The 26270-nt window shown below is 52.2% G+C and overlaps 13 protein-coding genes across 13 annotated transcripts; 2 read left to right on the forward strand and 11 right to left on the reverse strand.

Moving 5' to 3' along the window:
- Window positions 1–333: 333 nt before the first annotated feature.
- On the reverse strand, window positions 334–3858 carry IAQ61_006606 (uncharacterized protein; the record flags this gene model as incomplete). Its single annotated transcript, XM_003845449.2, has 2 exons — window positions 1350–3858; window positions 334–1289 (listed from the first exon to the last, which is right to left on the reverse strand). The coding sequence occupies exons 1-2, from the start codon at window positions 3244–3246 to the stop codon at window positions 334–336; spliced, it is 2853 nt and encodes a 950-aa protein (XP_003845497.1). The 5' UTR covers window positions 3247–3858.
- A 445-nt stretch (window positions 3859–4303) lies between these two features.
- Window positions 4304–4678, reverse strand: IAQ61_006607 (uncharacterized protein; the record flags this gene model as incomplete). Its single annotated transcript, XM_066097236.1, has 1 exon — window positions 4304–4678. The coding sequence occupies one exon, from the start codon at window positions 4676–4678 to the stop codon at window positions 4304–4306; it is 375 nt and encodes a 124-aa protein (XP_065952713.1).
- Window positions 4679–5714: 1036 nt separating this feature from the next.
- On the forward strand, window positions 5715–6480 carry IAQ61_006608 (uncharacterized protein; the record flags this gene model as incomplete). Its single annotated transcript, XM_066097237.1, has 3 exons — window positions 5715–5825; window positions 5944–5988; window positions 6247–6480. 3 exons carry the CDS (start codon window positions 5715–5717, stop codon window positions 6478–6480), a joined length of 390 nt encoding a protein of 129 aa, XP_065952714.1.
- Window positions 6481–6619: 139 nt separating this feature from the next.
- On the reverse strand, window positions 6620–10315 carry IAQ61_006609 (uncharacterized protein). The gene is made up of 3 exons (XM_066097238.1): window positions 7348–10315; window positions 7134–7289; window positions 6620–7078 (listed from the first exon to the last, which is right to left on the reverse strand). The coding sequence occupies exons 1-3, from the start codon at window positions 9582–9584 to the stop codon at window positions 6961–6963; spliced, it is 2511 nt and encodes an 836-aa protein (XP_065952715.1). The 5' UTR covers window positions 9585–10315; the 3' UTR covers window positions 6620–6960.
- Window positions 10316–10467: 152 nt separating this feature from the next.
- IAQ61_006610 (uncharacterized protein) lies at window positions 10468–11971 on the reverse strand (the record flags this gene model as incomplete). The annotated part of the gene is made up of 1 exon (XM_066097239.1): window positions 10468–11971. One exon carries the CDS (start codon window positions 11969–11971, stop codon window positions 10877–10879), a length of 1095 nt encoding a protein of 364 aa, XP_065952716.1. The 3' UTR covers window positions 10468–10876.
- Window positions 11972–12266: 295 nt separating this feature from the next.
- On the reverse strand, window positions 12267–12560 carry IAQ61_006611 (uncharacterized protein; the record flags this gene model as incomplete). Its single annotated transcript, XM_066097240.1, has 1 exon — window positions 12267–12560. The coding sequence occupies one exon, from the start codon at window positions 12558–12560 to the stop codon at window positions 12267–12269; it is 294 nt and encodes a 97-aa protein (XP_065952717.1).
- Window positions 12561–13377: 817 nt separating this feature from the next.
- Window positions 13378–14303, reverse strand: IAQ61_006612 (uncharacterized protein; the record flags this gene model as incomplete). The annotated part of the gene is made up of 2 exons (XM_003845453.2): window positions 13378–14081; window positions 14159–14303. 2 exons carry the CDS (start codon window positions 14301–14303, stop codon window positions 13378–13380), a joined length of 849 nt encoding a protein of 282 aa, XP_003845501.1.
- A 637-nt stretch (window positions 14304–14940) lies between these two features.
- Window positions 14941–15882, reverse strand: IAQ61_006613 (uncharacterized protein; the record flags this gene model as incomplete). The annotated part of the gene is made up of 3 exons (XM_003845454.2): window positions 15786–15882; window positions 15423–15682; window positions 14941–15256 (listed from the first exon to the last, which is right to left on the reverse strand). The coding sequence occupies exons 2-3, from the start codon at window positions 15644–15646 to the stop codon at window positions 14941–14943; spliced, it is 540 nt and encodes a 179-aa protein (XP_003845502.1). The 5' UTR covers window positions 15647–15682; window positions 15786–15882.
- Window positions 15883–16117: 235 nt separating this feature from the next.
- IAQ61_006614 (uncharacterized protein) lies at window positions 16118–18381 on the forward strand (the record flags this gene model as incomplete). Its single annotated transcript, XM_003845455.1, has 2 exons — window positions 16118–16359; window positions 16419–18381. 2 exons carry the CDS (start codon window positions 16118–16120, stop codon window positions 18379–18381), a joined length of 2205 nt encoding a protein of 734 aa, XP_003845503.1.
- A 110-nt stretch (window positions 18382–18491) lies between these two features.
- IAQ61_006615 (uncharacterized protein) lies at window positions 18492–20370 on the reverse strand. Its single transcript, XM_003845456.2, has 3 exons — window positions 19757–20370; window positions 19258–19670; window positions 18492–19192 (listed from the first exon to the last, which is right to left on the reverse strand). The coding sequence occupies exons 1-3, from the start codon at window positions 20218–20220 to the stop codon at window positions 18933–18935; spliced, it is 1137 nt and encodes a 378-aa protein (XP_003845504.1). The 5' UTR covers window positions 20221–20370; the 3' UTR covers window positions 18492–18932.
- A 486-nt stretch (window positions 20371–20856) lies between these two features.
- Window positions 20857–21654, reverse strand: ISU1 (iron-binding protein; the record flags this gene model as incomplete). The annotated part of the gene is made up of 3 exons (XM_066097241.1): window positions 20857–21008; window positions 21066–21359; window positions 21513–21654. The coding sequence occupies 3 exons, from the start codon at window positions 21652–21654 to the stop codon at window positions 20857–20859; spliced, it is 588 nt and encodes a 195-aa protein (XP_065952718.1).
- Window positions 21655–22096: 442 nt separating this feature from the next.
- IAQ61_006617 (uncharacterized protein) lies at window positions 22097–24713 on the reverse strand (the record flags this gene model as incomplete). Its single annotated transcript, XM_066097242.1, has 3 exons — window positions 22097–22384; window positions 22462–24384; window positions 24666–24713. 3 exons carry the CDS (start codon window positions 24711–24713, stop codon window positions 22097–22099), a joined length of 2259 nt encoding a protein of 752 aa, XP_065952719.1.
- A 393-nt stretch (window positions 24714–25106) lies between these two features.
- Window positions 25107–26270, reverse strand: IAQ61_006618 (uncharacterized protein; the record flags this gene model as incomplete). Its single annotated transcript, XM_066097243.1, has 1 exon — window positions 25107–26270. The coding sequence occupies one exon, from the start codon at window positions 26268–26270 to the stop codon at window positions 25107–25109; it is 1164 nt and encodes a 387-aa protein (XP_065952720.1).

Below are 26270 nucleotides of genomic sequence, written 5' to 3' on the forward strand. Positions count from 1 at the left end.
TCTATATATGACAAGGGGAAATGATATTCATCATGGCATTCATGTCGAACCATGAAGAAAATCCCCTCCCGCAATCATCGTCAATGTTCCCGTCTCTCATCATATATCTCGTGTATGTGAAAAAGAAAAATCAATAAAGTACGTCACCAAATCATCCAAAGCAAGAGCAGCCAACCTCGCGAACCAGAATCAGAGAAAGACAAAGAGGAAAATTTTTAAAAAAAACGAGTTTCCAAAACATAAAAAGATTGGAGCAACAAGGAAAACTTCAAAGGAAAAAACATGACGATTACAACAAAACAATCAACACAACATCAGGACATTGGAACCGCACTACCGCAACAAGCCCAGCAACACACTCTCCAACTTATCCGCAAGCGGATCCTCTGGCCTTCGTCGCCCGTGCTCATCGAAGCGCGAGGGCAGTTCAATCGTCGTGTCGCTTCCCGCCTCCGAGTCTGGACTCGCGTGGCGATCATGTCTCTTGCGATCGCGGCCATCCTCTTTGCGCCGACGATGGCTGCGGTGAGCATCGCCGTCTCGGTGGCCATTTCCATCTCCATAATGACGAGCACGTTCGTCGTAGTCGTCATCGTCATCGTCGTAATCATGGTGGTTTCTGCGTTTGCTTCGCTCCCTGTCTCTTGCTGGCTCGGGTTCGGGCGATGGATCACGAGGAATAGTCTGCTCTTGCGGTTTCAAGTCAAATTGTACAGTCTTCTCACTTCTTGTCGATGGGCTTCCTGGCTCTACAATTTCGCTCGCGGCCGACTCATCGTCATCTATTACACGATCTGTCCTCGTGTCAGTAACGTTGCTCACACCGGGCTTAGACATCGACCTCGACGCACCACGCGCAGCAGGAGTAGAGTGCTCAGCCTTATTGGCATGTGTAGGTGCATGTGTGAAGCGGTCAGGAGCTGGTGCACTCACATTGTCATCTGGATGACCTCGGCGCGCATGGTTATAGTACGGATCATGGGGTGGTGCTGGGGGCGGGGCGTACGGGTTTCCATAGTTCATGTCGTGCGGTGGTGGTGGAGGGTGGTTGACAAAGTGCGAAGGGTGTTGGGGCTCATAGGCAGTCTGGGGCGGAGGAGGGTAGTCGGCGGGATTGTAGGGTGGGTATGGCGTCGTGGTGGCGTGGTCTACAGGAGCACTGGGGGGCGGGGGAAAGTAATTTGTCTCAGGGAAGAAACGCGAGTCGTTGGGGTGTACGGTGGAGGATCGGGGGCTATCATAGGAACCGGGACTATAAGTGCCTGTGGAGTAGGCCGAGTCGTCTTCGCCTGTAGTGGGTATGTTTGAGTATGGGTTCTAGTTGCGTCATGGGCGAAGGATAGACTCACGTCGTCGTTCGCGCTCCTTTTCTGCCTTCTTCTTATCGCGCCGCTTAGCCGCTTCGTGAGCTGCTAGACCGGCGACACCGGCGACTGCTGCTGTTTCCGCAACCGATCGTGCGCGGCTCTTACTTCGGCTTCGGCTTCGACTGCGGTCATGGCTGCTGTGTCGACCGCGCGAGGATGAGGAGGAACTTCGTCGCCGGTGGCGGTGTGCCCGACTTCTCGCGCGGTCCGTATAGATTGGATCACCTCCGTACTCTACTAACACAGGTTCACTATGAGTGCTTCTTGATCTACTGTGACTGCGGCCCCTGAGGCGGTCAATCACTGACCTGGATCTCGATCGCGATCTCGACCTCGACGCTGCCCTGATTTCCTTTTTAGCCTTGCGTTTCTCATACAGTCCAGCCACAGCAGCGCCAGTGACGCCAGCTGCCGCAATTGGCACGCCCTTTCGGATACGGCTTGGTGATCGTTTGCCCTCGCGCTTCCTCGATCTGCTCCGCCTATGTTCCACGAGACCGGCTACAGCCGCACTTGCAAGACCAACTTGTGCAGCACGGTTGTTGCGGTGCTCTGGGTCTGTGTGCTTACTTCGGCTGCGAGATCTTCCCTTCTCAGACTCAATCACAGTCACAGACTTGGACCGCTGCCGACCTCTCCTCGATCTGGACCGGCTCCTATGGGTCCTCTCGACGACAGTAGTGACTTGGTCATTCTTCTTCTTCTGCCTCTGTCCCACGGCGTAAGCAAGGGCCCCCACACCTGCCAGTGCAGCAAGAGTGCCAATCTCTTTTGTCCTCGATTTGCTGCGGTGACGAGACTTGCTGCGGTGGCGCTCTCGTCGTCCTCGGCCGCGTTCCGACGACAGGGAACGAGATCTATCACGGTTGTTGAATCGGTCAAGTGCTACAGCACTGACGGCACCAAGTGTGCCATATCCAAGTGCATTACCGATGCTGCCACCGGGCGCTTCGCCCTTTCGCTTGCGGTGGTGTCTAACAATCTGGCCAGCAGCGATGCCAGCAAGAGCACCTGCAGCCACGTCACGTTTGGCGTGGGTCTCGGAACCCCATGTATCCTTCTCTTTGTGGATATACACGTCGTCGTCACTATAGTAGTTCTTCTCTCCATAGCGATCACGGCCGTATTCTCGCTCGTCCATGTATCGCTCGTCTCGTCGGCCGCCCCGGTCGATTTCCTTCACCCTACGTTCGTAGTAGTAGTCTTCCTCTTGCCGTGGGCGAGCAACCTGTCTGTCTTCTGTTACCTCTTGACGCTCAACCACTTCATAAGCAGGTTCCGGAACACGCTCGCGAATGATGATGGTCTGGGGCTCATCCCGGATGATGATAGGCTGAGGTGCAGGGGGCACGACAGGGGCTTCATTGTGAATGTAGATGGGCTGGGGAGGAGGCAGTGGCTGGGGCTCAGGGCGAAAGTACTCGGTGGATCTAGAGTACCTCTCCAGATCGTAGGGATGCTCTCTGGGGCGCTCTAGCTGGACGTCGCGTTCGTAGTCTCGGGATATGCGGATTTCCTGGTGTCGCGAAGGAGAAGGCGAGCGCTCGATGTGACGTTCAATGCGATACTCGTGGACGTCTCGACCCCGCGGCGAGGGCGAGCGCTCCATGTAGCGGTACTCGGTGCGAACCTCGCTTCGAGGGGGTGGGGGCGCATCGCGCTCGATGATGTATTCATGGGTGGAGCGGCGCTCATCAAAGTCATTGCGGCCGCGGTGGACCATTTGCATTTCCGTCTCGTAAATGTCTTGCTCGAGGCTATGGTCGGGCACTTTATAGCGCTTGACGGTAGTGTAGCTGCCGCCGCCGCCTCCAGCGGTGCGTGACGAACCCGTCTCCCAGTCACGCTCACGCTCAGTCCGCTTGTAGAGGACAGACATGATGAGTGGTGGGGTAACGGTGGTGGTGATGGTGGTGCGAGAAGGTGGTGGGGAGTGGGGTTGGTTTGTGCACTTCTCCGTGGGATGTATGCGCAAACAAAGTAGGGGTATGGAATCTAACAAAATGTACGTATGCTGTATGTATGAATGGAGTCGTCGATAGGAATGGGGATGCTGCGATGCAGATCACAGGCGGGTAAATATGGTGGTGCAGCACTCGCCTACTCAGCCAGTCGCTCTGGATGAGTCTCCCGTGAGCGATGAGACGATGGACAATGACTGCACAGCTGACGGAGCGGCGGGATCGTGCAGCGGTGCCGATGGCACGTTCTCGATGATTCGCAACCTTATCACGGGCACGAAGTCCACTCACAGAACGGGTGGAACGGGGGTGGGGGGGGGGGAGGTGGGCAACAAATGCGCACAACTCGCACAGGTTGGGATGGCGTGAAATGGGGAATGGAGAGTGTAGTAACAAGAAGATGGAAGATGGGTAGGATGATGAGATGGATTGGAGGGAGAGAGTGAGTGAGTCAGTCAGTCAGTCAGTCAGGCTGGCTGGACAAGTGTGGGTGGCATCAGGCGCATACAAGGAAATGGAAGAAGCGGTGCCAGATGCTACGTCATACTTGGGCAGGGCAGCAGCATGCACATACGGGTATATATTGATACCAACACCCATGGCAGCATGGAACGCACTTTACCAGGTACGGAACTCCGTCTGCGCATCAATAAGAAGAAAATAGAAAAGTATAAGAAAAAAGGCAGAGAAGTGCGCAATCCATGACCGGAATACATGTCTGTCCCATTCAGGCATTGTGTACCCGTTGTACGGCGTCCATGTGGAATACTAGTAGACGGCAAAGACGGCCGGCCATACCACCACGGTACTGTTCTGTTCTGTTCTGTTCTGTGCTGTATACCTTGTAGAGGACGTCGCCTTCTCCAGAAGACCACAAGCATGCTGACCAGGCCTAACCTTCAAAGATCTGCTCACCGCGCCCGCCGTTGCAGCCCTGCTACCTCCTAGCGAATGAAGGTCGCACTGGCGCATCGGCTAGGATGCGAACGCCCAACTGAACCTCTCCCAAGACTGCACATCGCCCCTCTCGTTGTCGCGGGAGAGCAACAGAGCAACCCTCACCGGTCTGCCGCTTGACCTGCACGTCAACTTCCACGCTGTCCCAAGCATTACATACCCACCGTATACCGATCCATAGCCCCGCATGCGCATGCAGTGTGACGCCGTGTGAGAAGATCGAAGCATGCCGCAACCCACGGCGGACTCCGTCGCACCCGTGTGACGATGTGACGAATGCGCCGAGCCTTGGGCGGACTGCCTGATCCATGAAGTTTTGTTGGTCGTTGGTCGGTCACCTAATCTGGAATCTGGCCTTGCTTTGTCAGAGTCACATGATGTGTTTACAAACATGCTTATCCTGATCTTATCTCTCCCTACGTAAAGTACGGTAACGAAGACAATGGATACCTACCACCACACGAATACAATGCCATTGTCTTCGGAGCATCTTCCAATCTCTCTTGTTGCGTACGTAGAGCACACTTTGTGTGTAAGCGAAAAACTACCGTCTTTGTAAGGCCGAGCATGTGTCCGTTGTTGGCCTCACTCTTTTCTTTGACACATGAAAACTGCCAACTTGGACCCAACACGGCTCATGCCGATTCTTTTGCATTGCCGTACTAGGTAGCAAGATGTCCACGTAACGTGCAACATAAGTAAGCAAGCATAACAATGTCTGGGATGACCTTGCGCAGGGAGAAGCCACACACCGGAAACCGCCCCCTCCTTTGACGAGCACCTGGTGGCAGAGGAGACTATGTGTCAGATTCTGATGCCGTTTTACAACACTGGCTCATGGTGCCTACACAAATAACGGTTGTTAGGCGACTACCGAGGGTGCGAGGGAAAGTGCTTATTGTCCTCGCCATAACCACCAAGTTAGGTATAGTGTATTTCTAGTTGAAAGAATACATTAGTAAGCCCAAACACAAACACATGGAGTCAGGTTGTACTAGGTTAAGGGATACAGAAATATCTAAACAAGTGCTCCCCCTTTGCTACAAGAGTATTACCCTCTGCTACGTAGTTATCACCCTTCGCTGCCTGCGTAGATATGTTTTGCCTTGGCAAAACACGTTATGTACACCCGACTACGAAGACATATTACTACTAAGCCCTCATCTATACCTAAATAAAAAAGGCGAGGACGATTAATCATTAGTCTAATATGGCAAGGACAATGCGCAAATCCCGTTTGGAAGCATGCTTATGTAGATCTGTCAGATGGCCAAAAGACTCAACATGTAGCTCACCTATCTACAGCTAAGACAGTTCCCCTAGGAATCACTACGGCCAAACTTATCAATGAAAAAAAAAGTTATCATCCTACTAATCCGTCTCCCCAATTCATCAGACATTGAAGTTAACAGAACCTCTTATTGCCAATATGCCCGTCGACTTTTCAGGCTCAAGAGCCTGGGGGTACATACCCAACGGCACCAACAAAAACTATGCAAAATTCCAATTGCATGTCCTTGCCAAACTAGACAGTACCGTGGTACACAGGTACTACACTTCTTACTTTCAACCACAAGTAGGTCCTACACCATGGTCCCAGCGCAGCTTTTCACTACAACCGAACGTGCCCGACACGATAACGACGCACACTCTAGTAGACTGGATACGCAAGCAGAGGGGTCTGCAGTGACTCACTAGACAAAGTAGGTAGAAGCATGCGTTTGGAAAATTTTCATCTCTTTCTACAATCACATATCATACCGTATCCTTCCCTTGTTATCGACCCATCCCGCACCCGTAGCCTAGGATGGCACCTGGAAATCCCAGCAGTTTACATCATATCCATGTCTACAAAATGCATGCCAGCAAGCTCTTCATAGCACTCCTACTCCCCTCCCTGTACTCCTCCCCATACCACCTACCCAAAAACCCCGACTCATTCACTAACAGGATCCTGGCAGACACATGGAGGCAATGCCGCTGCGGCACCAACGACGGCGGCGATTGCCAACTACCAGCCTGCTGGGCCTATTCAGACAACAAAGTCTTCTTCAACAAGCCCAAGCCCTGGAACCAGGAGGCTCATACGACTTGGAAAAACGGTGCCGAGAATGTACGTTTGGTTCTTGTCTTTGAATGTTTGTGGTCTTTGTAGTGGCATGTGGCTGGACTGTGGTAACATCCTGGTGCTGTAGAGATGCGTGGCGTACTTTTCCAAGGGGGGAAACCAGTTTAGGGGCTTTGGAGGTGTAGAGTATGAAGTTCAATGTCGGAAGTTTTGCACTTCCATGGCGATATCTGATTGAGATTGGGAGGAAAGGTTGTTGATGGGCTGATGTTGGTAGGAATGGTCTAGTAGTAGCCTAGGGGGGGTTTTGCATGAACCACCAACACTTTGTCACCATAGATTCGCACTTCCTTTTCAAACTATAAACTGAAGAGTTTGAATTTTGCAAGAGCATGCAACAATGTCATCAAGACTAGGTATATCCCTCAACCCTGCGCCTTTGTATCTACATGCATACCAGCCTGCCGCCCAACCACTACCATCGAGGTACACCGATTAATTCTACAGATGATGGTATCAGTCTAAACCAGAGGTTCAGAAAACTAAAGAAAACGAAAAGGAAAGGGACCGCGTTCTGCGTGGAAGAATCGGCGCTATGGTGCTACTTTTAAACGATGCCGTACACCCTCTTAGCAATAAAAAAGCACATGAGACCAAAGCCGATGAGGCCACCTGTAATGCACCAGAACCAGGTTAAAGTGGGAATGTCTTGGCCAGGAACGAGGCTGCGAGGGGAGTCAGCATGGGAAGGTGAGATGGTGCTCAAGGACAAGGACGTACCAATTCATACCCCAGACACCAGTAACGACATTCATGGGCAAAACAATCGTGCCCAGGACAGTGAGCTTGCCGAGAATGTCGGAAGTCTTTTCTTGGCGCTCATTCATCCTAATGTTAATCTGAGCGAGATAGTTGCTGTGCGCGCGCGAGAGGAGACTACGAAGGTCATGTCAGCATGTGGGTTGCAACGACGAACGACAAGGGGTCGCCCTACTTCTCGTAATGACTCAAATTACCCGTCATGGTCACAATATGATCCTGAATGTCTCCGAGGTACATGCCAATCTCGTTTCGTGGTGCAATGTCCCACTGCTCATTGCATCGCTTGGCAAAGCCTTTGATGACATCTGCCTTGTTGCCTAGCAGGCGGTACAGGCTCATGACCTTTTTTCGGCACTCGCCCACTCTTCGCAACATGTCTCGTCCACTATCTTGTTGTGATTTGGCTTCTGGCTTCTCGTAGTGGGGGTTGTTGTAATTGTACGCAACCTTCTCCTTCTCTGCATCACTCTCGTCATCACTTGAGTGGAGACGCAATATCGCTTCGTCAATATCGTCCACCTCCTCCTCGATTCTCTGAATCATGGGCGCGTACGCGTCGGTGATATCGTCGATGATTGCGTATGAGATCCAATCTGGTGACAGCACAAGGTAATCCGAAAGCTGACGAATTCGTCTTCGAACATTGGCCGGGTGCGGCGTCATGGAGAAATGGAAGCTAATGACTCCTTCCCGGAAGACAACAACGTACAGGTTGACAGGATCAAGGTAATCTTCGCTGTTCTCGTCTTGCTCAAAGGTCCGGTAATTGATGAAGTAATAATGCTTGAAGAGTTCCACCTTTTCGCGCTGCTCCTGCATGAGAATGTCTTCAGAGGTGAGGGGATGGATGCCAAATGTTTTCGAAATGACCTTCATCTCCGTCTCGGTTGGCGACATGACATCGAGCCACCAGGCCGGGCGCGGTCCATAATGTTTTTGCTTTTCCTCTTTGGCTTTTGGCGCCTCCATTGGACGTGGTGTCACCGAGCGAGTCTGTTCCCCAGATGAGCCCTTGCCTTCAGCCTTGGAGGGTGAGCGAGTAGTGGCTCGGGAGCTATATCCATTTCTAACCATATTTTGCATGTTTTCCTCTTCGTCAGTCTCCTCGTCGCTGGTATCTTCGACCAGAGGAGGATCTGGGATGAATAGATTCCTAAACGTCTGTCCCGGCTGTAGAAGCTCACTGATGCTCTGACTGTGGATGGTGTTTTCAAAAGTCTCGTTGAAGTAGGTGAAGCGGTATGGAGCGTCGCTTGCCTCGCGATGCCAGACACGCTGTCTTGGCCGCAGACGTCCTTCCACCATCAATGGCTCGCTGACCTTTCGCATGCGCATGCCCTCCATTGTCCTCTGCTCCTTTTCCTCGCGCGCCCACGATTCAAGGATTTCGAGATCTGGCCAACGGCGGCGTCTTCGTCGGCTTGTGGGCTCTCCCGTGGTGGGAGCGTTGAGGTAGTCTTCATGGCCCAGCTCAGACATGGTCTCATGTGGGAAACAGACGTCCTCGAGAGCAGAGGTGGTCATACGGCGCCTGAGGTCGGCGCCAGGTGTCGGGGGCGAACCATGGATGCTTTCCCCATCCATATCGATCAAGGCATCGCGAGATCTTTCTGGCTCAGACATGTTGTCCAAGTCTGTGGGAAGCATGACATCGTCGAAGCCAGACTCGGCCTCAAAGGCTGGGCTGGTTGGTACCGATGGAGGATTGTTGACATCGTAGTCGGCAAGATTGGTCTGCGAGCGATGGTGTTGGGCGAATATGGCAGCCCCCAGAGCGGCGCCTGATTGCGCGCTCGTTCCACCATAGCTGGAGCTGGTTCTGGTATCTCGCTGTGACGTGCCTATCAAAGGGGTACGGTCGTCGACGTCGTCTTCCTCATTCGCCTCACCATCACTGAAGTTGGCCTCTGGCGTGTGCGACAGTCGTGAGCGACCAAAGGCACTTTGGCCCTTGGGAGCAGAAAGCCGTTGAGGTGAGCTGATGTTGGCTTGGCTTGGGCGGGGCTGGTATATGGAGGTGACGGGCACGCTTGGACGTCGCGTTCGGATGGTGGGATGCTCCCGGTGATCTAACAGCGCCTCACTCTCGAGGCTGGTGGTGCTGAGGTTGTTCTGCGAGCGATAGAAGCTGGTGCTTCCACGCGAGTTGCCGTGGCCAGCGACGTCTGCCAGGCTGGGGCGCTCGTGGCTCATGTCGCCGGTGTTCAAGTCCCCAGAAGCGGCAAAGGACTGGCGACGATTGCGCCGCTTCTTGCCAGCGCGATGCTTCTTCTTCTTTGCGGGCATCGAGGACAAGCCTGCGGCTTCAGTGTGGGAGGGGCCGCCGGAAGCTGCGCCTGAAGCTGCGCCTGCGGGAGTGCCATTACTCGCCACAGGGCCAACAGGGCGCGCTGGACTCGGGGATGGCATTGACGATTGCCAACTATGCTAATCGTGGGGATTGCGAGGGGGGGGGGGCGGGGGGACACCCAATGATGGAACGAGAGAACCTGGATGAGTTGATCCTGGGAACGAGAAGCAGCGGTGAGTTGCGAGAAGCCGAGGGAGTTTTGCTGGCTAAGAAGCGCACACGTTGGAAGGCCAGGGGAAGGTGTCGACAACGTGGACGAGACAGGGCGAGACAGGGCGAGACAGGGCGAGACAGGACGACAGACTTCAAATGTCGCGCTACCAATCCATGTACCGTCATTGCTCTTCTCCTTCTGCTTCTCCAGCCCGGGCGGCTTTGCGAGTGACGAAAGAGATGGGGTCCAAGCGCCCGATAGACAATCGCCGCCTTACTAGAACCTAGGTTAGGACAAGATAACATTGGCATGCTACATACGGCACACTATGTGGTTCACAGTAACTCTAGTAGCGTAGTTGGCAGTCCTAGGTAGAGTATACGGCGTGTACGTCCCATAGTGATACTACTCTAGCTAGGCACACTCTGCTCTCTCTCCTTGTTGTAGCTTGGGATTCCCCACCGAACTGAACGTGCTCTTCAAGTAGTTGCTGTCCAGAATCAGTAGCATCCTTCACATCATATACAGGTATGCGCGACCAGTACCATGTATGTCTATCCTCCCATATGTAACTGCAACCCTCTAATCTGGCTCGATGTTACAAGGAACCAGGGAACAGCTGTTCGAACAGATTGCATGTGAAGATCAGGATTGTGGGCGCGTGCCTCGTTTCCTATTCGGGCCACGACGGCAATCACGGGAACGGGCCTGGGGCCTTGGCAATTGGATCCGACGCACAACACTCCACTTTTCTATCTTTCTTCTCATGTGCCTACCAACCCACTACTACTACCTACCAACCCACTACTACTACCTACCAACCCACTACTACTACCTACCAACCCACTACTACTACCTACCAACCCACTACTACCTACCTACCTACCTACCTACAGTACATACAGTACCTACAAACTGTGGCACCTGGGTATCCGCAATCGCCTCGCCTCCTCGACTAGGCCAAAGATGCATGCGGGTGCCGCGTCGGATAAGAAGCTTGGAAATGGTCATAGCAGGCAGTGTCCACACATGCTTCGTCTTGCGGGGCTGCTTGGCACTTCACCACCCATATTGATACATCTGGTCACCTAGCTAGCCGTCCCCAGATACCAGTATCCATCCCATCCTCGCGGACTACCTAGCATGGCATATAGACTGACATATCCATCGTCTGAAGACTCCCGTCCCTAAATCCATCTACAGCACATATCGGAACAGTGGGCCGTAGTTCTCGACACCGACTGCAACAGCTTTGCCCTCGCCCCGTGCCTCGGCCTCCTCCATCGCTAGTCGTTGTTCGGCTACCGTGCCATACTTCTCATCCAGCTTCTTGTTTTCCCATACCAACAGCGTTCGGAGTATCAGTGACAACGCGCAGAACAAAAACATGAAGCCCGCGCACACCGACTGGCCCTTGACGTAGAAAGGCCCTTCATGCTTCGGGTACAGTCGCGTGCCTAGCAGTGGTCCACACTGTCCAATGAGGTTCAACAAGACGATGCCGGTACCTCTGCGCGTGTCTGAACCTTGGTTGTTGGTGACCCAAGGTAGGACATTACCAATAGCCGGGAAAATGCCAGCTGCGGCAAGGAATATCGCAAAGTAACGCCCGGCCACATTTTTCGTCGTGGCCAGGATCACGTAGCCAGCACCGCCAATGGCTGACAATATAGCAATCACTATACCCCGCTGTTGGGTTCGATCCGCAATGTAGCATGTCGCAATGACTGTGAGGAACGACAGGAAGAACGGTGGAGCGGTTAGACCCTGGGCGTTGACGCGCGTGAAGCCCATCTCCTTCAGGATCGTCGGCAAAAACACTGGGAGTGAAGAGAACGCGACGTTGCCGGAGAAGTACATGATTCCAAGGATCCAGCCTTTCAGATCCATCAAACCTTCCCCTATTTCCTTCAAGTTGACAGATCCTAATCTTGACTCTGTTCCTCCAACCTGCTTTACAATCCGAGCTCTGACAACGACCTTCTCTTCTTCTGTCAAAAATCGCGCCTTGTCCGGACTGTCAGGCAGAAAGAAGAATGTAACCGCCGCCATGGCTACGGTAGGCAGGCCCTCCACCAGAAATAGGACCCTCCACTTAGCCATGCCTGTATCACCCTTGGTAATACCGTATGCCAAAGCACCAGCAAACGTGTTGGCCAAAGGGGCGGCCGAGAGGTAGAGGCCTGCGCGTAAACCTAGCTCGTGCCTCAGGTAGAAGAAGGAGAGCAAGAACGGTATTCCGGGGGCATAGGCGATTTCGGTCACACCCATCAGGAAACGTAGCACCATCATGGCACCCCACGAATGCGCGGCGGCCTGGCAACTAGAAACAGTTCCCCAACCCAAGACACAGAAAGCTGCCCTGGAGGTAGGAGTGCAAAGTCAGTTCATGTTCCACTATCATTTCGTTCATGCACAGTAACGTACCAGATATGCGGAGGCACAACCTTCCACATGATCGCTAATTGGTGTTAGTCACTCCGGACTGGCCCATCTCGTCATTTTTGGACAAGGCACTCACCCAGGAAACCGAAGACGATGTAAGAGATGTAGAATATGGTAAGCAACCAAGTATATTGCGAACTGCTCAACTCGAGATCTTCTTCCATACCAGCGATGCGCGCATTTCTAAATCCAGCCGTTTAGCACTCGTACTTGAGACTGGAAGCACATATACGAACCCTATGTTTGATCGGTCGAGAAATGCAAGCAGATATAACACCCCCACCAATGGGACCAGATGCACGTCCAATTTGCGTCGTACACGCCTCTCCACCTCTGGATCAATCTCCTCCAGCACAGGATCAACAGAGATTGCCTCGGCATCACCATGCTTGCTGTTTTCCATCATCTCAAACTTCCCTTCGTCATGAGCCTGCATCTTGTATAACGAAAAACGACAACCAGCCCTTTGCGCATGTAGAAATCCAGGTCGAGGCGAGATATAGACTGGTCGGAATACGAAGCGGCAAGGGGAAACAGGCTAATTAAGCATTTGCGCAAGACTCATCATGTAAAGCTTGAAAAGCGCCACGGTCCGATTGTCGCGGCGTCGTGGTTGCAGTGTTGCCGTGATGGGCATGTTGAGCTGCTATGTTGGGGTAGAGCCGGGAACTAGAATGACGTGGGATTGGTGCGATCGGCAATTAAGAAGCTCCATATATATCACGCCTAGCGGAGGAGTCGGAGAGTGAGAGTTTACACCACTCCTAGTGTCGAGTGCATGGTAGGTAAGCAGCGTCGGCGTTACTGTCCGTGAGCGAGTATCTTACCTAACAAAATCCTGGGTGATGGAAGTAGGTTAGAAGTATGCCAAAGGAAATGAGTCAAGTTGGTATTTGATACATCAACACGACGACTGTCTTTGATAGTTGATGAGTCTGGCATACGTGCGTACTGCGAGAGAAGACGCCGAAACGTAATGTCACTAGTAGGCGGTATAACAGCGCTGACATACTATAGCGACTGCTTACTATTACGACCGAGATGGACTATGGTGTACCAGAAGACTGTTCCGGTATGCTCCACGTCTACACGCCTACATTCAATGAAATCCCAACAAGCACCTCCATGCAATAGTCCCCTGCCACTACATTTGGCTACCAAATCCGGATACCTACATCTGATATCTCACTTCCTTTCCTGCCCTTCTCTTCCACTCTCCGACCCAGGAAAATTTCCGATGATGCTCCCCTCTCTCAAATAGCAATATGCTGCATCTTCTGCCCAGGCCCAACCTGCGGACCCAATCTCGGCAACGGCTTCGACGTCTTTTTTGCGGTAACTGGCGTCTTACTTGCCTGGCCTGGGAGTGTATTCGTGCCCGGATAAGGCTTGGGCGTGGACTTCGGGGTCGAATCGGTACCTTTGTTGTGCTGCTCTATCGGTAGTACAAAAGGTTTCGGTGCTCCGGGCCTGACTGCTGTCTTGAGTCCGCCCGTGCTTGGTAAGGAGGGCCTACTGGGTTTCGGTAGTGGGGTGACAGATGGATAGGAGGGCTTGGAAGGAAGGGCAGAAGTCGATCCTGGACTTTTCTGGCGTGCTGATGATGTTGATGTTGTTACTCCATTGAGGCCTTTTCGTCCACTTCCCACAACGGTATTTGCGCCATTTGTCACACTGCTTGATGTCGTGCTTTTAGCGCGGCCTACACTTCCTGCAACGCCTGTCTTCTTGCTCGCGCTGCCATGGACTTGATTGGTACCAGGGTATTTCTTGCCACCTATCTGTTGTGTCGAACTCACACTCTTTGTTCCGCCGTTCACGAGCCTGCTCGATGCAGGAAGCGAGTTTGAGCGCTTGACGACTGGCTTGCGTGCGGTAGAGGGGAGGGCTTTGGGCGAAGGTTTGTACGTTTGTCCCGAGAGAGAGGACCCGTAGTTTGTTGCTTTTCTTTCGATGGCTAAAAAGGATCGGCTGGTGTAAGTATTGGGGAAGAAGACAAGGGGTATAGGATGAAGAAAAGAAAGAGGGACGTACAGTTTCCAACACCGCGTCCAGAGTTTTCAATCATGTCACCCGCTTTAATCAAAGCGTTTCCTGCATACTCGCCTGCCGACCGCGTTCCAGCTTCCACGAAGCCTTCGACCGAGTTCCAGAGAATGTTTTGGATATAGCCTGCCATGATGTTTCCCGTCTGTATACAACAATGATATCGAGAAATACCGACGAATCAATGGCAAAAACGGCGGCTGAGGATGGTATTGCTACTATTGCTGGCAGTAGGCATTCGCAAGACTCCCAAGATTTGCGAGACAGTCTCGGATCATGATGCGAGATGATGGTCATTTCTCGCGCCACGCGAGCTTCTACATCCTGTTTCGTGGAAGTGGGATCTCTCCACATCAGGGTCGCGTCCCCTTGCCCCGCCACCGCCCATGACGTATTTTGTGGCACGGGAGGATTGGCAAGGGTATGCTGGTGGGTGATCATTTGCTGGTGGGACTCGGTTCGCCGTGGATGGTAGATGGAGTGTTTGGTGCCTGGTGAGATGGATGTGGGTGTCGCTCTGATTGCCTGTGGAAGGTGATACAGACGTTGCTTCTTTTACTTGATTTCACGCTGTTTCACGATTCTTGGTCTACACCTGTACAGCCTACGATTATCACACGAGATTTTGGCCACCTGGCCGGAGATGTCGAGATAGTTTGTCCCAGATGGTAAAGAAAGAGAAACAACCCACTGAACTGCCCTGAACTCCCCACTAAACAAACTCATTCGATTCATTATTACCATTTGAACTCCACAGCACCACTAACCACCTATGAACTCTGCCTAGCCTTCTCCGCACAAATCAACGCAATAATGCGACTTAACTCTGCACTCTGGGCAAACTGTTCCTGTTTCGTCTTCTCGTCCACATCCTCGCATGCAGCAATGTCATTGCTGACCTTGAGCATGCGGTTCTGCAGCGTCAGCAGCTTCGACAGCGTGTTATCCAAAAACGGCGCGCTGAATGTGATGTTTGTGGGTGAGGCGCCAGAGTTGGGGATGCGCATTTCGAGTTTGCGAGGGGCCTTCTTTGCGCCGGATGGGGAGGCGGTTTGGGATTCTTGTTGTTGAGGTTGGGGCTGGGGTCTGCCGTGCTTGAGTTAGTTTTGTTTTTGAAATTGGTATGGAGATGGGATAATGATTATATAGTGATTGTGCCGCATCGAAGCGATTATTCATAGCACAGCCGTTGTGTTTTAGGTAGCGGCCGCTAGGGAAGGCTAGTTGAGGAGATAAAAGGGAGACGACGTACTGTTGTCGCTCGACGAACGTCATGTTCTCCGCCATCTCGGCAACTCGATTCGCAATGCGCGATGCCATGATAGTGTATGGCGACATTTGCGGCTGTGATTCTTTCACTGCGCCATTCGTTTGGGGCTTATTTGCTGCATTCGCGGCGGGTCTCTTGGTTCGCGATGCGGATGTCTTGTTGGCTGTGCGTTTGACAGGCGCTGAGGCTACTGAGGCGGCTGGCATCTTGGATCAATGTGGAAGGAGGATTTCAATTGAGGACTATATGATATTGTTAGTCTATGTAGATTCTAGATTGCTCGCGTGCAGAGCCCCAAGATGGGATCCCAAGTAGATGACAGGGGTAATGTGGGTGAATACTAACTTTGGTCGTGAATTCGAAGGTTTAGCAGCGACGTTTGATCGTTGATGTCTGAGGAATCGCTTGAACCACGGGTATGAATAGTTCTAAGGGATATTGCAATGACCTAACTACGGGTAAAGGGGCCCTCGATATCTTGACTTGAAGTGGTACAGAAAGTGGGAAGCAAGCGCCACACGCGACGTCATCCAACGGCACGACAGCAGGGGTCAACGATCTGGGAGTGGAGCTCCATCTTGATCTCGACCGTTACCCTGAGCTGACGTCGGATGGTAGAGTGATGTTCAAAGGAGACAGCATGTCTGATTAAACACTGTGTTTCGACAATCGTCAAGATGCCGCAAGCCATCAAGTCCCCAGCACCAAAAGTACCAGTTGCAAAGTCACCAGCAACCAAACCGCCTGCAGCAAAATCTGGACCTATCAAAAAGAAGAAGAAAGATGATCTTGGCGCTGGACTACGAGTCTCAAAGGATAATCTCGAAGAGCATCCAGCGGGACCACCGCGATATGGCGAACTAACACAAGCGGAAAGAGCATTCACATTGGCATCAACCTTCCTATCGGGAGTCTTAGCGTACTAATTCCCAAATTTCTCAGACAGCTCGAAAGAGTCAAGCTAATCATGAACAATAGTATAAGCGCTTCGCAATTCCTGGGCGCTCCACTCAAGTTGATCGACCCTCAATTCTACGATGGTTACATGGCTTATACTAAAGAATGCTTCGCCATCCTAGTGACTTGCCTGACCCAATGGTGGGCACCAACAGTCGTCCGTGTAAGCGGCGACTCTAGTATGGTTGGTCAACTCATCAAGAAGGCAGACGGCAGTCTTGAGTGCAAGTTTGCAGACCGCATGATATTGATGGCAAATCACCAACTCTACACTGACTGGTTATATCTCTGGTGGATTGCATATACCAACAAGATGCACGGCTTTATCTACATTATCCTCAAAGAGTCGCTCAAGAATGTGCCCATTATTGGCTGGGGTGCGCAGTTCTACAACTTCATCTTCTTGTCCAGGAAGTGGGAGGAAGATCAGCGGACGTTTAAGAGGCATTTAGAGAAGTTGAATAAGCCGAACGATCCCATGTGGTTGATTATTTTCCCTGAAGGAACAAATCTATCGGCAAGCACGAGAGCGAATAGTAAGAAATGGGCGGATAAGAATGGCCTGCAAGACATGAAGCATCAACTTCTGCCAAGAAGTACGGGGTTGAAGTTCTGTCTGAATGAGTTGAAGGATACGACAGATTGGCTCTATGATTGTACAATTGCCTATGAAGGTGTTCCAGATGGACAGTTCGGTCAAGACATCTTCACACTTCGCTCGTCATTCTTCGAAGGCCGCCCGCCAAAGTCGGTCAATATGCACTGGCGTCGCTTCCACCTGGATGAAATACCGTACGAAAATACAAAGGCATTCGAAGTCTGGCTGCGAAATCGGTGGCGTGAAAAGGACTACATGCTCGAATACTTCCACCGCAACAACCGCTTCCCAGCCGAGGATTTCTGGAAAAACCATCTCGACATGAGCAGCCAAAGCTCGCACAACGGCGGCAAAAGTATACGAAGCGTACCCAAGCCTGCCGTGCAAATCGAAACTGAAGTCAAATCTGGAAACTGGAACGAATTCGTCAAGATCTTTGCACCCATCACGAGCGTCATGATGGCCCTCACAGTCGCCTATGGGGCCTCACCGGCAGACCTCCCAATACCCGGTGGGAAAGAGTTCTTCGAGCAACACATGAAGGCACTCCTCGGCCAAGAGGGTGACGTAAAATCCCTACCCAGTCCCGAACAATTGGAGAAGATGATTGAAGGGGCAGCAAAAATGGGCGCAGCACAAGCCGCAGGCCCACAGGAACTATCCGGCGTGCAGAAATTAACACAGGAGAACCTCGCTTTACTCGTCAAGGAAACTGCTATCAAGCATGGGGCTGTCATGCCTGGTGGTCTGCGAAGAGCCAGCACAGCACTCCCACGCGCACCCACAAAGACAGTTGCCACACCCACTACAACCGCACCACGAAAAGCGAAGAGCGCAGTGGATACACCAATAACAGGCACTACAAAACACAATCCCAGCGGCACCGCCGCCCACGCACGCGCAGTTCACAAACCCACCACATCCACACCCATATCAAAACCCAAGCCCCCGGCCCCACCACCACCAACAGGACCCATGAAAGAAGTAATGACAGCCTCAGGCATCATGATCAAAGTGCCCTCTTCCTCTGCCCAATTAGCGAAAAACCCCGGTACTCTAACCTTGGCAAACGGCGTACACATCAAGATCGACAAGCAGGAGATGGAAGAGGCACAGAAGACGAAAAAGAAAGAGGATAAGGAGAAGAAGGATCAAGGCAGCACGTACATGACATCGAGTGGCGTACCGATCAAAATCACGTCGGGAGGAGGCGCGAGTGTACCGGAGAAGCGGGTTGCGCCGGCGAAACCGGGTACCAAGGACATGACAGTGCCTGTGAGGAAGGGGGCGACGGGGACGCCGAAGAAGAGTGCAACAGGTATGGCGGGACAGAAGGCTGGTGGTGGAGTGGGGAAGAAGATTGGGAATGTTCCGAGGAAGATTTGAGGTAGAGATGGGAAGGAAAGGAAGGGAAGGGAGGGAAGGGAGGCTGATTCCTCTGTACTGTCGGGGTTACTAGGTAGGAGCCAATGGAGTACGAATGCGTAGACACAAGGCGCAGGAGTCGGACTGGACCTTTTCATCTGATGTATTATTACACGAGAACTATGCCATGTATGATCCCGCATACTCATGATGAAAAAATGCCATTGAAGACCAGCAGAATCCTTTAAAGCGTGAGGTGAGAGTTTCCACGGCTCAACATGTCTAGCCTCTACCCCAAGTAAAACAAGTTCCAAGCCGGTCCTTGGAGGATTATACCAAGTCGTCTCCCGCACATCCGTGGCCGTCGACTCAAAACGCTCAAGCACGCATCCATCATTAACTTTGGCATTGCTACGCAGATTAGTCACCACTACATCACTTACAGTCTAAGTCCAGGCGCAAAGGCAAAAGCAGCAAAAAGACATCTGACCGCAATGCACTAAAAACAAGACAGGAAAAATGAATGTGCAAAAATAACAATACAACGGGTGTGAATATACTGCAATTGTACGTTACTTCTTCGCCTTTGCCGCTTGTTGAGCCTGCAACCGCATCTTCGCTCTCGCACTCTTCGAACCACCCCATTTAGGGCCTTTGGACGTCTTCTCGACGCCTCGCGTGCTGCTGCTCGCGGCAGGGGGTTTGCGTTTGTGTTGCTGTTCCTCCAGGGCTTCGAGGTATTCGGCGCGGAAGCGTTCAGCCACGGCTTCGTCGTTGTTGCCGGTATTGGAGGTAAAAGGGTTGGAGGGTGCTGTGTCGTCGAAGAAGTCGACTAGACCGGTTAGTTGATAATTGTGTGCAAGGGGGGAGCTCTGCGGGGCGGCGAGGTAAACGTACGTTTTGCTTCTTTGAGAACGGCTTCTACCATTTGTTCCCGGCGCTCGGCATCGCTGTTTCTGCGCTTGTTCTTGCGCCCTTGGTAGCCGTATCTTCCTTTGCGTGGCTGATTCGCTGATTCCTCTTGCGGTAGACCGTTATCCAGGCGCTTCCAGGCTTCTTTGATTCGCACGGCAGCGTCTGGCCCAAGATCCACCTCTTCTAGTTTACCCTGACCAGCTGCTCGACGATTGATGTGCTCCGCATCCACGTGTGCATCGGAACCGCTCGTAGCCCGCACTGATAAGGGTTCAGTGAATGTGTGCTTCAGATCTGGCGCGATGGCTGCTACAGCATCTTGAAGGTGTTTTGGTATAGGCCAACCATATTGGCGGTGATTCTGTTCAGCCAGGCGAGCTTCTACATATTCCGACCTGGTTGATTAGCGGCTGTGCTTTGCTTATACTCATAACGGCAGGCTTCCAGCAGCCCATATTGGCAAGGGTTTTGTCCCACTCACATCTGAGTATCATCGCGATCCACGACCTGGCCAGTCTGTGCAACGAATCGGCTTGTGTATTGACCTGGCCGCGGCGCGTCGACCTGAACAGACTCGATCGTTGGAGGGGTCTCGACTCTGCGCGCAACTTCTCGCATTCTGTCGCGTGGTCGCTTGCGATTGCGGATGATGTCTTTTAGGTTAGGAACTGACTCTTCATCGTCCACCACGGTGGGAAGTGCAGGTGTATCGCTCGTGGTCACGACATCTGGAGAATGCAGTTCCGCAGATGTGGGGACTTCGCTGTCGCCATATGCTCTTTTAGGGTGTGTGATTTTGCGTCGTTTGAAGTGAACCGCGGGCACCGAGCTGTCGTCCATTCTTGGTAGTGTTGTGTGGAGTGGAGGCGGAGGTGAGGGTAAGGGTGGAGGTTCGGTATCTGCGGGCGCAGAGGCCGAGGCTAGGTAGCGCGTGTGTGCAGTCATGTCACCCCGAGGACGTCATCGAATTGCGATCCATGAAATATCTTGGGCACTTTATAGTCTATAGTACACACTACTACGATCTGCTTCGCTTGGTAAATGGTGATTGTCTGATGTCCATCCTATTCTGCGCCATTTTGATGTGAATGTACCGGTACTGTAGAAATTAATGTAGGCACTAAAAGCGCACACACCGCGTCACCGTTGCTCTCCACATTTCAGTACTTTTCTTGATGGTGGCGTGATACTCAGCTCATGAAGATAAATAATTTAAAATAAAGTCAGGTCTCATTGAAAGTACCACGTGAATACATGCATCAACGAGCATCCAGCTTAAAACTCGATGTTAAACTACCCACATTGTTTGCAATTTCAGAAAATCATCATGATACTCGGCCCCTGCTGCTATACACTGCAAACATCCCCAAGCAGCAAAGCACAGTAACGTACAACACTGAAACGCCCTAATCCAGTTCATGTACATTGAAAAGCAAAGTCCTGATTCAAAGCAAGTTCAATAAATAGGTTGGTTCTTTCTTATTTCAGCACATCCATGCCTTTTCTTGCTGGTATCATTCTCGCTTCCCCTTTCATCAGCTTTCCTCCTCCTTTTCTTCTCTTCACCATCATCTCTACACCCTATGCCGCGGTAGAAGACACAGTCTCAACCTCCACCTTTGGCAAAGGTGCCGACTTGCCACCGAGATCTGTTGCGCGCGCATTAGGGTTCTTGGTGTAATAATTTGAGATGGCGGACTTGATAGCATCTTCTGCAAGCATGGAGCAGTGCACTGCAAACAGTCAGTAACAAATTCTTCAGCGCGATCCATTGCAGCAAGATCACTCACGCTTGACAGGTGGCAGACAAAGTTCCTTTGCAATTTCGGTGTTCTTGATCCGGGCCGCGTCCTCCAAAGTCATACCGCGCACCAACTCAGTCAAGTAACTCGAACTCGCGATTGCGCTACCGCACCCGAACGTCTTGAACTTGACATCGCTGATAGTATTGTTGTTAGGGTCGACGCGGATCTGGAGTTTCATGACATCGCCACATGCCGGTGCACCGACAAGTCCTGTGCCTACGTCGGAATCTGTCTTGGACATCGAACCAACATTTCGGGGCTTGTTGTAATGGTCGAGCAGTGCTGGGAGCGTTAGCTGTGCGTTCTCTCAAAGAGGGATTGCGCAAGCGATGGTGATCGCCACAGTGCAGTGCGAGCGAAGCGTCCCAGACCCCTCACCCACTCTTCGCCACCATGTCGACCACGGTCACAATCCACAGAAGGCCTACTTATCTTTCTCGTGATATTGGCGCCGTCCGACTGCTGATACGGAAGGTGCTGCTGTGCGAAACGGCGAAGCGACAGTTGGTCTGGCGGCCGTGCAAAGCACCCGGCCTACCTGTGTGGGCAATGCTGCTGCGACTCTCTTGAACATGGCGAAAGTATACTTGTGTGGTTGTAAGTCGACTAAGGTTCGAATTTACGGGATTTGGTTGGGTCTGTGAGTTTGTCTAGGTTGGTGTTGATGAGGCGGAGGTGGTGATGGCGGCGAGCAGATAAAGTGTAATTGAAAGCGATGCTCGGCGACATCATAATCGCCTCCGGTCCGTGCGCAACCCCACATTCATACGGAGAAAGCTTCAGTTCGCCGCCTCCAAACCCACATCTCCGAGCTGCCAGGTCTCATCACAGGGGGCGTTCACTTCTATACGTTTACTTGCTTGCTACTTGAATACCATGAGTGTGATTCGTGACTGTCTTGTTGTGATTTCTATACCCCTCTTCGCCGTCCTATAATGCTGTTCATAATCGTGCCAGTGATGACCCGAGGCAACTCCGCTCCCGCTATGCATGATGCAACTTCTAGAACACTCACCTTACAAACGCCTGAAGAAATACACATACGCGAACTTCTTCATTTCCTCAACGTCAACAGCCTTGGCAACCTTTTCGTCATTGAAGAGAACCCAAGATGCCATCTGCTCATTTGGTAGCTGTTTACGCACAAAAGCAACGTAATGACTGTACATGGTTAGATGACATGCAGTTGCGCTTTCAATGTGAACTCGGGACTTACCCTGCGTGGATCGAGCTTCCCTTGTGACAAACAATTGACTGCAGCTGGAAATGCGCTGGCATTTTGTCACTACCAGGCATGGCCTTTTCTGTAGCCTCAACCGGCGCCTGCAATGAGTCAGTTCTCTGTGAACCCCTCTATCACATGTGGCCTCAAACAGCATACCTCAGAGCCGCCGCCCTCTTCAAAGTCACCCGGAGCATCGGGGTGACTGAACAACCAATCTACGGCTCTCTCCATGTCACCGCCTGTCTCTTTGAGTGCCTGGCGTGCTTGAGGCGCATTGAAGCCCATTGCACCCAAGCTTTCAATCTTATCCGGATCCATCACGGACGGTGCACTACCTCCAGATCCAGGATTGAAGTCAACAGGGTCATCTATATCAGCATCTTCCATGTGTGCAAATAGCCAGTTCGACGCTGCCTCTGCATCTTCGTTGCCCGTTGCGTGGAGAGCTTTCTCGCATCGTACTCTTGGGAATCCCATAGCCTCAAGCATGGACAGGGCAGCTTCATTCGGCACCCACTTGCTTGATGATGATCCTGCCCCTGTATCTGAGTCCTCTGGTAGGAGCTCTTCGCCGTCCACAAGACCGTTGGATTTGTATGCATCGAATGAGAAAGGCTCGTCGCCCACGATGACCGGAACGTCCTGCTTGGTAGGCACCCAATTTACCAGCTCAAACCGACGGGCGTTGACAGCAAGTACTGCGGGGAATGTCTTGAACATGCTCCTCTTCATGAAGCCTTCTTTACTTCCACAAGCGCCGCAGGTCAATTCCACCAGCTCCTCTCCGGTAAAGATGTCGAGACACTCTTTTAACGTGACTGGCTCGAATTCCTCTTTATCTTGCGTAGCCTCCTTGCCACTACTATCAGTCACGTCCATGCGCGCCTCATTTGGTATCCTTCGAATGGGTACAGGAATGGAAATGTTTTCTTGCTCGTCTGTCCTGTATCGTACTCGCTTGCAACCGAGACACTGCAGCCGCTGTTCCATTACAAATCGAAATGCGTCCACAGGATCCTTGTGAGGCGCAACATGTTGAGACCGCGAGATCAACTTCAGCAAGTGCAATAGGAGCTCGAAGGCATCCTGTTGGCGCATGGTGGAGAACTCTGAATGCCCGCGTCCTATTAGATGTTTCAACATTGCAGGTGCAAGACCACGCTGATGGGGCACTTCAGGGCTATGCTCGGAGACGGAGACATCGCTATCTGGTTTTGAATATCGGCCAGATATCAGTCCGTCGGCCAGCTTGCGTAGTTGGGTTTCCAGGTCTTCGGCAGGTAGTGGTGCATTTGGTGGCTCTTGATCCGGCAGATAGTAACGGTCCTTGAACTCCGGCATTGCGAAGAGCGCTTGCAACGTGCTATTGAGGTAACAGCTGTTGCCTAGGTTCTTCAGGCCGGTCAAGCCGGGCCCAAAGAGCGGTTGAAGTTCCTTACCGTCCTCAGTGACCATGGCAAAGTCCCATCGCAAGTTCTGTTCCACCTGCATCTCAGTAAGACTCTTCTCGGTCTTGACACGATCCTTGATGTTGATTCCCCAATGGGAGAGGTGGTTCGGCAGCTCTGGATCAATGCGCTCTTCGTCGCAGGCGTAGCAATATATATCTGCCGTACCATCTGCTGTGAGAGATCCGAGCTTGACTGCCACGGGATGGCCACTCGACTTGGTGTGACCGACCCCATGTGAGTTGCCACCGACGCCTCCGAACTGTTGACGACCACAGCCCAGGTTCCCACAAGTCAAGCATAACCATAGATTCTCATTGAGCTCACACTGCGAACAGTGGCCCAGCCTCTGTGACTCGATCGGCTTTGCAGCGTCTTGTTCCAGACAGAGAGTGTGTTCACACGCTGTCAGCTCCTGCTCCCAGGCCTTGACCTCCTGCTGCGTCGCAAAGGTGTTCGCCTTGAGGACAGCGTCAACAATGCCCGCCAGTTTCCCAGCGTTCCTGTCAACATCGTCAATACCGCACTCGTAACACTTGATCTGTGTTGTAGTGTCATAGCGATCGGATTCGGTCTCGGCTGCAATGGCTAGCTTCGTGACTTTCTGTGGAGGTTCGTCGCGGCTGATCTTCTTGCGCGTGCGCTTAATGTTGAGAACAAGTGGGTGGCTCGTCGCGGAGACATGGAGGACTGAGTGGTTGCGGTCGCCCGTGCAGCCTCCGTTGAAGCAGTATAGGCAAACATCGAGGCCGGAAGGCTCGTCCTTCGCTTTCTGTCAGTATTGTGGCCAGAGGGAAAGCCAAGCCGGCTCAGGAGGGATACATACAATCGAGTCGAAGCACTGGGTACAGTCCTCTCGGTACACTGACTGCGTCGGTCCCGGAGGGCGTAGCTCTGAGCTATGTTCAGTACAACAGTGCTGCTGGAAATGGGCTTTGTGGGGGTTGTTACCAGTTGCATTTACGTGCTTGCAAGCCATGATCAGATTGCAGATGGCGCCAGTTGAGGCTGGAATCACAGTGCTGAAGACTGGTAGATTTTCACACGTCTGGTGAGGCGTAAGGAAGTACCAGCATAGGCAGGTTGACTAGTCGACAGTTGTGGCGGCTGCAGTTTGCTACAAGCTGTCGGTTCCTGAGCGGCGGGATGACGGAGCTGCCTAAGGCTGATCCGATTTGGCGGGGCAGCTTTGTGCAGGGAGGCAACAACAACCTTGGACGTGGTGGGGGAGTCTCGCCCTCGCACCAGTCTTGAGACTTGGGCTTATTTGGTCGTCCCTCTATGGCACGCTAGATATGCACCTTCAAACCAACAATATTCTCGACATTAGGCCATATGAAATTCTCTGTTACTCTATTTTCCCTGTTCTCTTGCGCTCACAGACCAGTTCTGGAACTGTGTGAACAACACTGGCTGCAGTCGCGATTTCTTGTCCAAGAACCACTTCTTCTGTGTTTCCGCGTACACGTCCACCACCCCAGCATAATGACTCCTGTCTAGTCCGACGAGAACCTTGCCTACAAAAAGACTGGCATTGCTGCACGCATCTGCATGTCGTTTGGCTCCGCCACCTAGCTTGGCCTCTTCATGAATCGCTTTCAGAAGCTCCCACACAGGCTCGACTTCTTCGGGCCTGGGCAGAGGAGCTTTATGCTTCGTGCGGGAGTCAAAGAACGTCCTCAACATCTTGGCTGCCTTGTCGGCTGTCTGACTGCTGGCACTGGCTCGGGTCTGCCGCAGTACAGGAAGAAGAACGTCAAGTGTGAGTACATTGGAGTACTGCTTCTCCAAGTAGATCGCAAGAAGATCAAGTACCCGTAATTTGAACTGCACGACGTTCTGCTTTGCGTCCTTACGTTCCTTCTGTTTGCTAGTAACCTGACTACGCTGTTGGAAAATCTTACTGAGGTGTGGGTCGAGCGCCATCATCTGCTCGTCGTCCATGGATGACTCCTCTGCGGATTCTTCGGAAGCGTCCCCATTCAGGTTGGGTTGCTCCGTCTGCAGTGTTATGGCTAGCATACGGTTGAATTGTGTTAGTTCGGCGTCATCCTCGCTATCGTCGTCATCGTCTTCTTCGTCGTCGCTCGATTCATCATCAGACTCTCCAGAGCCGTCGATCATCTCAACGTCTGAGCCATCATCCGACTCGTCACTAGAGTGCTTTTCCTCAGCATCCTCGTCTCCTTGGTTGAACAACTCTTTCTGTCCCTCTAGGTTTTCCTCCGTATCCAGGATATCAGTAAGAGACTGGATACCGTCGGCGCTGACTTCAGAGGAAAAGATGGCGAAAGCTTCCCCTCCTATTCGGCGGTACAAAGTTCGTGGGTTGCCGAGGAAGGACAGTACTATCTCCACAAATGCGTCTTGATCCTCGCTTGAAGGGTCTGCCTTTTTCTTCGACATGGCTTTGCGTGATGCATCGAGATCATCGAGCATCATGACAGCGTCCCCTTCCCCGTTGTAAACTTGAAGAAGAGTGAGTGCGTAAAGCAGAACAAATCCTTCTGCAGCCAT

This window comes from Plenodomus lingam (assembly GCF_022343315.1).
Source record: "Plenodomus lingam strain CAN1 chromosome Unknown contig_26, whole genome shotgun sequence".
Taxonomy (NCBI): Eukaryota; Fungi; Ascomycota; class Dothideomycetes; order Pleosporales; family Leptosphaeriaceae; genus Plenodomus; species Plenodomus lingam.